Source organism: Acipenser ruthenus, chromosome 25 (assembly GCF_902713425.1).
Source record: "Acipenser ruthenus chromosome 25, fAciRut3.2 maternal haplotype, whole genome shotgun sequence".
Classification (NCBI taxonomy): Eukaryota; Metazoa; Chordata; class Actinopteri; order Acipenseriformes; family Acipenseridae; genus Acipenser; species Acipenser ruthenus.
This window is the reverse complement of record NC_081213.1, coordinates 2,554,615-2,565,630: the sequence shown is the minus strand read 5'-3', so window position 1 is coordinate 2,565,630 and position 11,016 is coordinate 2,554,615. Positions and strand designations below refer to the sequence as shown.

Below are 11,016 nucleotides of genomic sequence, written 5' to 3'. Positions count from 1 at the left end.
TGACGGCGAATTGTATTTTGTATTTTTGTACATATTTATTTAATGTGTGTGTTGATTCATATTTGTGATAGCAGGACCTATCCACACTGGTTTAACTCATATTTAAATAATGTTTTTATGAATAAAATACAGTTTGATATTCATGAAATAAGGCAACAGCAATCAAGAACAGTTTTATGAAAAGTGAACTATATTTTATTCTTAAAAACAGGCTTAAACAAAAGCATAGTAAAACTTTGTAAATATGCATGTGAGCTTGGTGGGGGATAGTGCTTTTTACAGGAACAAACACAAAGATAATACTCATTTTACTATCTAGTGGCTAGTTTCACTTTTCTTTGATTGCCTTACCTCCTAAAGATAACAAAAAGGTTGTGCAAGCTCAGAACTCCAGCCAAATAGTCAAACTTAACATTACACAAATGCAAGCTGGAATTGCAAGTTATGAAATGTTCCATTGAGCATTAAAAAAATATGCATGTATGAAAAACGCTTCAATCAAATTAGAATGAGCTGCAACCTTAAAAAAAAACAAAAAAGCAACACATGCTGCTTGAGCTTGTAAATAGAAAAACATATTGAATACTAACAGCATAGTGGAAATGAATGCACAAGAGAGACATTGAGATCAGTACATTTTCTGTGAAATGTTAATATCAATGTTTAAGAAACTTGTAGTTTGAATTTGGCATATAGGACATTTTTGTTGCTGCAGTTAAAGGGTTAAAATGTCTTTCTAGCAGTTAAAACAGCGTGTAGATAACAGCTGTGTATGACTAGAACATTGCCTGTGTTGTGAAAAGTCACAGACAATATGCTATGCAGTGGGGTGAAAAAGATGGAGGACCTTCTTTTGACTTCCTGCCCTGGTAAATTCCACTGCAGTTAACCCACTCAGAGGAGCTTGCTTCTGTCTTTGCAAAACATAGCGGTACCATTTTAATTTCTGCCACTTCTGCAACTGAGAAAAGCAAAGGTTCAGAGAAGGGGCACAAATTAATGTTGTGCAGGCTCTAGTGTCGTTTTCAAGAGAACCCTGCTTTAGAAGTGGCTGAAAGGACAATTCTGAAGGACTTAGAACTGGAATGGATTAAAAGGGAATCGGAATTCATTTTACAATGGAATTGGAACTTAATAAAGGGAACTGACCCCAACCTGGTTAGTGTGCATGGTAAATAATGATCAAAGCAGAACTGACCATAGATAATGCGTATAAGATATTGAAAAGGTAAAAAAATAAATCATTAGGGCAATCCCTTTAAGTAGGAAATAGCCCACTTAAACTAAAATGTACTACTAAGCACTTGGCTTTCCAGTTCTGTAAACCTCACATATCTTGCAGTCTTGAGGTTTTCACATCCAGAACATACATTAAAACCAACAAGACTTCTTGATTCTTCTCATTCTGTGAACAGACCTTCTCCCCCACATTTCAGAGTTGTGTGCATTGAAATGTTACCCTCTGACCTGGGAGTTCAGTGAATGGGGGAGACAGGAAATGCCTTGAATGTTTCCGTAGCTATGCTAGATTTCACTGGGACGCCCAGCAGGAAATGGCTTTAGGGTTACATCCTGCACCAAATTCTTAAAACAAAAACAAACTTTTCCATTTCTCTCAAATTCCTTCTATCACAAGAAGAAAAAAAAAATGGAACTGGCGGCTAGTAATTTTTTGACATCTGTCTTGACAAAAGTAATCAATCTGCCAAGGATTAACTACACCCGACTGATGTTACTGTCACATTAAATCTAGAAAATGCATTTCCAATACAACGCTATAGTGCTGCACCCTAGTGTCTGCACTGTAGCTCCGATTGCAATCGTTTGAATGACACGAAATACTAAAAGTAACTTCATAAAAAAATTCAATGATACACGACAATGATTTCGACTGGAAGTCTTTTTCAACATCTTCAAACACATGGTGGCATTAGATACCAGGCACATGCAATAACTTTAACTACAGCTTTGCCTTTGAAATACCTGCATATTCCACATTGACGTAGAAGATACAAGCAAACACCCATGCTGTTTTCAACAAGGGGTAACCATTGATAGTAAATACATGGATTAAACCTGGATTAGTGATCTCTAATTCTGCTTGGTGTTCACAAGTCTATCACGATGCCCAAACTTTTAAACAGTTTTACGTCCATTGTGATCTTTGCCTCTGTTTCCAATCAATACCGGACCTCTCCCTGAGGCCCCTTTGTGGCAATAAATAAGCAATCAACAGAACATTAGTACTGGGGTTTCTTGTGCTGCCCATTAAGTAATTAAAAGAAAACTGGGATTGCAAATTGGAATGTATTTTCCAGTAGGTTAATGCTGGCTGAGTAATTTTGCATACCCCATTACAATGGTCAAAAAGTGGTCAGTGTGGAATTATGTACTTATAATAGTACTTACTTTATATTAGACAAATGTCTGAAGCAGAGAACAGCACATGTGGTCCCTTTTACAGTGAAAATTCTGGAGAACCACTGCCTTGTGCTGTCCAGTGAACAGCAATAGCTACAGCATCTGATCACCTCATGCATGCGGCATGTGCACCACCCAGTGGCTGCAAATGGTAATGGCGTTAACCATAGGCAATATATATGTTGGTAGTTTGCATTGTCTGATGATTTAAGACCGTCCTTGTTGACATAGCTTTGGGTGGGAAAGCATAGAGCATGTTTACTGATAAAAGAACTACAATTCAGTACCAACTGTAATTTATGCAACAGTTAACCAAACCAACAGAATTAATTGAGTTTAGTTCAACCAAAATATTTTAAAACTTACATCTAAAATACAAAGGCAAAAATACTGTTGGGTAGAAATGTACCTTTTTATTACAAAGATTTCAAAAAACGTGAAATAAGGATTAAGAAGAAAACAAAACACAGAAAAAAAAAATAAGATTCTTCAGATGAGAGGCTGCAATCTGAGCTTCTTGGAGATGCACACAAGCAGCACATTCTGGGGCATTTGGACCTTCAGCAGTGCGCAGAAAAGAGCATCACTCTCAGTAGCGCAGTATCCCCTTCCCCCCCACCCCCCACCCCCTTGAAACAGTCTGAAAGAACGCCACTGTTCTGCATTCAATAACTTACATGTTTCTTCACGTCACAGATCAGGGATTAAACTCAATTTTAAATAGTTAGCAAGATTATTACAGTTCATTGCTAAGCTCAATTTTTTACCAGACACCCTTGGGATGTCCTTCTTCTGCATTTGTACAAGCACCACAGTGAACTTGCCAGCTGCTGCCCAGTCATTCTGAACAAAGACATTACCAGGAGTCAGCAAGACTCAACTGAACATCCATCCAGGAAAGTTCAGTCTGTAACCCACAATTTATTATTGTGTCTGTAAATGGTTTCCAAATCTGCACATCATTAGACCGATACCAGACTAAAGTCCTTCTGTTATACATCACGTTGCATTTAACAAAGACAAACACAGCCATCATTATAATTCCCACTTTAAGCTTAAGTGCAATGCTTCAGAAATAAAGCATTCGTCGCTAAACAAATGAAGGGTCAATATACAAAATGCACCTCTATGTGACTTCATCACATCATTCTTCAGCAATAGCCATGATTTAATTTACTGGAGCTACTTCCAAAATGTACTTTAAAAACTACTTTATGAATGTCTCTATAGATTTCATTTGAAGGTTCACACCCCTGGTCCATAATATGCGCATCAGTGTCACAAAAAGGAAGGAAGAAAAAAATGTTTAAAAACAAAATAAAAAGACACTGACAGTATATTAAAACCAAACACAGATGACCCAAACTGAAATTCCAGAACCCACTAGCGTATAAAACTAGACACTGTCCCATCTTGCAGTCTAAAATCCACCCCCCCGGCAGTTGTGCTAGACCACAATTGAGAGGCGCTTAGAAATAAAATTTACATGGTTCATTCAATAATAATTAAAAAACTGGAATTCTAAAACGGGTTTCTAAAATACTAATGCAAGTCATGCAACAGGTGAGGAGCCTGGGCTTGGGCTTCTTCTAGGACGTCTTTGCATCTTCTTTTGCCCTGTTGGGTTAGGAAAGCACATGGCAATCAGATCACTGAACTTGTGAATTTAAACTGGTTAAAAAGTTATGACTGATTGCACGCCACAATAAGAGAAGATATTAACATTAATGATTACAGCAATTGTGACAAATACATCTTTTTACAACCCCCAGCATTCTTATATGTTGGCTAAATTTCGTTCCCTCACAATACAATTAACCATATACGTACACCTTTGCTTCTGTTTTCTCTTCTTTTGCCTTTTCCTCCTCTTTTACATCTAGAATGAAAAAAAGGTTAATAGCAAAGAACCACATTACAGTAACCAACTTCACACTCTCTGGACTTCCACAACAGTAACTGGGGCAGAGAAATGCTCATGCCTTTGCAGAAGTTGACTTGCTCAGTTACATCAATAAGTGCTGGTCGTCATGTACCTTTTTTCTCCTCGCCGTCCTTCTCCTCCTCAGTCTTGACACGCTTGGCCTTCTTGTAATTGGCAACATTCCTGCGTCCTCCTTCCCCTTCATCCTCGGAGTCAGAGAACTCTTCATCACAGGCTATCCTCTTATCATGGGCACGAACTGCAACAGGGAAGACAGAATACAAATCAACCTATTTTGCTGTACAAGCCTTGATGTACTCTTGAGCCTATACAAGACAGGATCAATGGTTTGTGGTACCAGACCGCCTGCTCGGTAGCATCGCAGGTAGAGGGGTTCGGTCACAAGCAAGACTATGGTCCAATGGCAATAGAGTCAACCAAACAGAATTCCCATAAATATTTAGCTTAGCAGACATTCTGACACAAGTCATCCATCCAACTTGAACATAAAGAATGGGGTTGTTCTCCCCACGTTTTAGTACTGATGCACCTTCTCCTGTTTATCGTCAGTCAGTTAATAATCCTTTAAACGAGCAAGTCTAGGATCCTATGTTTTCCATGTACATTCAGACTAATGGTAACCCATAAGGATTCTCCATCGCTATTTATTGTGGAGGTTTCACCGGCCCGTTCAACGTACTGGAGATGCGCTTGTCTGGGTCCTCCTCGTCCTCCTCCCCGCTGTCCCCCTGAATGGCGTCTTCTGGGATGGCCTGCATCTGTACGCCAGGGGCATGGGGCAGCATGCGCAGGTTCTCAAACAGACGCTGCCTGCAAAGAAACAAGGGCATTTCAGAAGGCTTTTAAAATCTGGACTTCAGAAAAATGTATTGGTCAGTTCATATGAACGATCGTTTAGTCAAATGCTATTTGCATTCATTACGTGGACATGGAAGACATTAAAACAGTGATGAAGAGCAAACCAAATATAAAAGCAAAAAGCCACAAAGGCTTTCAGCACTCACTTGATCTTCTCCAGATAATCATTAGTATTTTGGTTTGTCATGTTTGAAGGGCTGATGTGGAGTTTAAAATCAGGACCAAAGTATTCGAAGTAGTCATTATATGGCAGCTCTGGAAAAATAAAGTTGCGAAACTTTTCAAAACACACGTAGTATAACCAGAAATCAGTTTGTTACATTACAAAAAGTTTCACAGAACACAGAGAAGTTTCTCTTGAAGTTTCCCCTGCAGGTCACTGATCTCAGAATGTTTGATTGGCAAAACTCACCGTTTGGAATTTCAGTGTCCAGAGCTACAGCGGTTTCATATGTCCAACACCTGGCCACATTGCGAATAGTGTAGCCTCCTCCTCCCAGCATCAGCAAGGGCAGGTTAAAGCTCTTCATGTATTCCACACACTTGGCATGCCCTTAATTAAAATTACAAAAAAATAATTAATATGTAGTAAGGTGCTCCAAATTGCAAAACTTTTGTCCACTTGAGGTGCTCAATTGTATGACCCTTGACCAATATGCTACAAAGCAACCACCACTGCATTTTCAGTAAAAGTTATTCAACAGAGCGAGACCAAACCACCCTAGTTTTCAAGCTCTGATTTAGAATACGTTTGCTGGCTTTCTTCCCATCTAGTTACCTTTGATGGTCAAGTTGAAGCAGCCCAGTCTGTCTCCGGATAGCGAGTCAGCGCCACACTGTAGCAGAATGGCACTAGGCTGGTACATCTCCATCACCTTAGACATGATCTGCAGTGAACAACAATCCATTTAGGATAGAAAACAAGACCAGTCTACAGTGGTCGGTGGAGCTTTGCAATAAACATTAAACCTGAGTAACTGTACCTTTGGAAGAAAGGAAATAAATAAAAGAAAATGCTAAATTATTCATTTTATTATGCAAGGTTACAAATCTCCTTAATAGTCTTTTCAAAAGAGTTGTGGCAAGATAGTGGATCAGAGTTCTAACACTCACTTATACTATACCAATTTAAAACAATATTCAAGTCAACAAACAGAAGCATAGCTGCATGAGCACTTACTGGTTTGAATATGGCTTCATAGGATTCGTCATCTATTCCATCCCTGAGTGGGTAGTTCACAGCATAGTACTTGCCCTTGCCTGCTCCAATATCCTGTGTAAAAAAAAAAAAAAAAAGTGTTTTTTTTTTTATTGAAATTTTATAAACTTAACAGGAATGGAAACACTGATTGCATTGCTGTTTGGGCTACTCCAGTCTGTGTGGCGAGCCTTGAGGTCATTCAAGCTCAGAAGTGTCTATTGAAAAGCACGGTAAAGCTTGGAATGGATCAAAGTGCAATGCAATGGATAATTTAAATAGTGACTGCTCATTATTTAACCAAAACTACTATTGAAAATTCTACTTCTTGTGCTGGGATTCCAATTTCTTGAAGCAATCAATCAGAGAATACAAGAAGAGGCCCTAATACTGACAGTTGTCAGGAGAACTGTATTCAATTGACCTCTAAACACACAACTCTAAATCCCCATTAGTGGAAAAGGGTAACAAGAGCACATGCCCTACTTACTCTGAGGTCTCCGGTTCCTGGGAAGTACTCTCCATACTTATGGAACGATACAGTCATGACACGGTCTGTTGTATAGAAAGCTTCTTCTACACCGTCTCCATGGTGGATATCAATGTCAATGTACAAGACTCTCTGATGGTATCTGAAAGGAAACACAGCCAGCATCAACAAGCGTCATATAATCTTTCAGAGTCTTGCACACCTAGAATGGATACAAAATCAACCCTAAACAGTGAGAATTTTCGACCACATCAGTTACCCAAGAATGAACTAGACATCTGAATGATTCTTTCCCATTTTCTTGAACTGCATTCTCTATACATACAAATTTAATTCACCTGCAAAACGTGATTTTTAGCATTCTCTAGTCTAGTTAATCATTCACTGTTTCAAGCATTCTGAGTCAACCCCTCTGACAAAATCAACAGTGGCTCTTGCACTTACTTCAACAGCTCAAGGACAGCTAAAACAATGTCATTAACGTAGCAAAATCCAGAGGCTTCCGATTTCTTGGCGTGATGCAGACCTCCAGCCCAGTTGACAGCAATGTCTGTCTGCTGTTTGTTTAGCTTTACTGCTGCGGCTAAAACAGAAAGAAACGTATCGCTTAAACAAACAATCAAAAAAATTATTTAAAAAAGAAACTTAGACACGTGAAACAAGATTTTAAGAAGTATAGATAGATAGATAGATAGATAGATAAGGGAAGCTTTGTGCTCTTCTCTTAAAGGATTTACTTTCACAAAGAGTATAAACAAAAGTATTAAATGTACATTAAACCTACGCAAATGTTGCTTTCATCATGATCTTGCAATTTTTTTTTTTTTATTTATTTTTTTAAATGAATGAGTTTAATGCAAGAAATTAATCTTTCAGCACCAATAATACGGACTCACCTACTGATCCACCAGTGGACAGCTGGCAGAATTCAAACAGACCATCAAATACAGGACAATCTTCTCCTACATTAACTGTAAAGACATTGCAAAGACAGCAGGTTCAGACACATGCACTCCAAACAGTAAATATTTCATTAAACCAGTATTGTTTAGGCAATTACTTTGAAACATGCATGATGAATTCCTGCTTCAGATCCAATTCATAAACTTCTGTTTAAACAGGTCTGTGTCTTGCTGCTGGAGGACAGCGTTATTTTTATTTTGCTACAACACACCGTAAACGAGCACAGGTACTTACATCTCTGCATCTGCTTGCTGTACTCGGACATGTTGTCAGGTCGGATAGACCTCAGGAACTTTATATAGTCATCGCTGTGGTACTTTGTCATTTCCTCTGCGTTTGCCTTGTGTGGCCGCTGGAAAATAACAGAAAAACACATAAGACCTGGAACGCCACCATGTAGAACAGGCACGGGTTTATCAATAGCTCAGGTAGTAGCATCGCAAGTCTGGCAGCATGCAACAAATGTCTATGGCAAGTTTAATGAAATTCATGCAAGAGGTTTTGAAAACAGTCTTCATCATCCATGCCAGTTTTAAAATTAGGCATCTCCCAAGCACAAAGACTAGCACTGCCTCACCCACATTTCTGTCTACTGAATTCACTCACTGCAAGATCAACATTTGCCCAAAGCCATTCCTATGCCAAGTGTAGTACTTACATAAATTTCCATCTTTCTATACAGTCCGTAGTTGAGCAGCAGGTTGTGGGTCATACGAATTCTGTGGGGCTTCATTGGATGCCCTTGTCCATAGTAGTAGTTCCCAACGTCCCCTGGAAGAAAAAGCACAAAACTGAATTCTCTGCTTGCATTTTATAGCCAGAAATAAAACCTCTGGAGTAAACATATTTCAGTTTTCTGCGTAAGAGCCATTCCATGAAAATGGTACGTTGGTTATACTGAGAATTCATCAAAATCGCAGACAAAAGGCAAGCCCAAGACACTTGTGGTGATGGAATCTCAATAGATGAAGTTTGATCAGCGTTCCAGGAGTCTGATACTTATGACTTAGCCAATGTAACACAAAGCACATTTTCAGCCATTAGGCAAGTTCAAAGTTCAATTTAGTCTATATCTTGAACTTCACGTACCTTCAATATATTGGGAGTTTGTAACCAATCAGAAAAGCCATATAACTCCAATAATGGCTTACTTTGACCAGTGAGCAAGACTACAGGTTTCCAAAAATGTGTAGATGAAAAAGGATTACTGTCTGGTGAACAAACCATATAAGCACACAACTTGCAACTACAGCTGGCAAAGGCCAAACCTTAATAGAAATGTAAACGTTTAAAACACCCACAGATTCATCCATTTCCCACTGCAGTAAAGAATGCCACGATTAGTATTTCAATACCAATTTGCCCAAATGGCTTTGAACAACCAATCATAATATTCACAACAACAGTCACCATTTCTTTATGTGTTAAAATAAAATACATGAAGCTGGTACCCACGTTATTTCAAAGGAGATATAGGCTAATTATGCCCATCGTTCCCCTGGATTTATTTGAACAGTATCAACTAAAACAAATAATCCAACAAAATAAACGCATTCGTTAAACAGGTAAAACAAGGAAGGAACAACCAAATATCGAAGGCTGCGTGTCTCTGCACCTCAGGCATCACACAGCTTTGATTTGCCTACGTGACAACTCGACACTAATCAATGCTGACATTACTTTATTTCTCCATCACCCAATACAAAAGTCAAGGTTGAACACATTGTTTTTTATTGTTAAATTAAGCCAGAGGGAATTAAAAGCAAAAACTAGAACACAAACACGAGGGAAAATCGGGTACAGATAAAGACATTTACTGGTCCCACAAAAAATTAAAAGACCACCCACACACTGGCTAAATCAATACAAAGCGTTATTTTAATAATTTTGACAAACTTACGTAAATCAATTCACGACAAAAAACAATCGGACTGCTCCGTAACAAAGGAGAAGAAAACGATTTCATTTTAGACAATCATATTTAAAAGCATTTTTTTCAGCTACAACACTCCCCCCCCCCCCAAAAAAAAAAAAAAAAATCCAGTAAATGACATTCAAAAGGGACCATACTTTGAATAAGCGATACAGTGATAGTTGTAATTAAAAATGTTATCGAATAAAACGGCTACACATCACCTCAGCACATTTAACCAGTATAACAACCAAAGAACATAAAATACCTGCAGAAAATAATAGCACAAAACACCCGTAAATTACAATTATTATTGATAAAAAAAAATTGTTTAAAAAAATCTTTTTTTTTTTTTTATATTACATGCTCTTCCTTATTATAATATTATTACCGTAAACTAAGAACAGTGCCCATTTTACCGACCAATAAACACAGGAGATGCTGCATGGCTGTCTAACGCCACTTATCTTCATTGTAGACTCAATTAAAAAAAAACACTTAAACGCGAATTTTCACAAACACGTCCCGGCACATTCCGCTGCACAAATTTGTCCATTTGACTTGAACTTTATTCTTACCATCATAATAATAACAAACTTTCTTCTTTGTTCCTTGAGAAGTCAGCGCCATTTTACCTCCAAATTCAGCCAGGAACGACCAACCTACCCCATCCGCAGCCTAACTGTTGCCGGCACCTAGATTGACAGCCCCTTGACGAATCAGAATGGAGAATGGTCCCCGGGATATTTAAATATTCAGAGTTTCAACCAATCGTTTATGGGTTCGGCGACGATGGAGCGTCGTTAGAGTGGCGGCTGTTATGAAACTGTTTCCCTATGTTCGCCATTTTGGCTCTTTCTGATGAATAGTTTAATACACGCTGAAGCCGTCTATTGGAGCCACAATGACGTTAATTTTCATCGAAAACGTATCACTCTTTGATTGACATGTGGTAATCTGCAGTGTAGCTAAATTGCAAGATTCAACCTTTTTCTGTGTGTGTGTGTGTTTTGTTATATCCCAACCCATAACAATGGCATTCTGGCATTAACAGGAGATGGAACTACCGCATTGGTTGCCATACAAAAGTTAGGTAGATAATTAAAAACACTTTCCATAGCACTGATATTTAAAGAAGATAAACGCCATTCTGTTCTAGCTTTGAGACTGTTCCCCCTTTAAAAACAGACATTTGCGCAGTCTTTGATGAGGAAGCACATGCCAACCTC

General features: G+C 38.5%; 1 protein-coding gene across 2 annotated transcripts; it reads right to left on the bottom strand.

Annotated features, from left to right (window-relative positions):
* Nucleotides 1-2,814: 2,814 nt before the first annotated feature.
* On the bottom strand, nucleotides 2,815-10,506 carry LOC117413759 (probable histone deacetylase 1-B). 2 transcript variants are annotated; one of them, XM_034906177.2, is made up of 14 exons: nucleotides 10,366-10,506; nucleotides 8,534-8,646; nucleotides 8,110-8,227; nucleotides 7,809-7,883; nucleotides 7,357-7,495; nucleotides 6,913-7,054; nucleotides 6,405-6,497; nucleotides 6,003-6,111; nucleotides 5,637-5,777; nucleotides 5,371-5,479; nucleotides 5,046-5,176; nucleotides 4,458-4,604; nucleotides 4,252-4,300; nucleotides 2,815-4,038 (listed from the first exon to the last, which is right to left on the bottom strand). In XM_034906177.2, the coding sequence occupies exons 1-14, from the start codon at nucleotides 10,415-10,417 to the stop codon at nucleotides 4,011-4,013; spliced, it is 1,446 nt and encodes a 481-aa protein (XP_034762068.1). In that variant the 5' UTR covers nucleotides 10,418-10,506; the 3' UTR covers nucleotides 2,815-4,010. The 2 variants fall into 2 exon arrangements, with proteins under 2 accessions (XP_034762068.1, XP_058856040.1); XM_059000057.1 differs by lacking the exon at nucleotides 10,366-10,506 and adding an exon at nucleotides 10,179-10,296.
* Nucleotides 10,507-11,016: the final 510 nt, after the last annotated feature.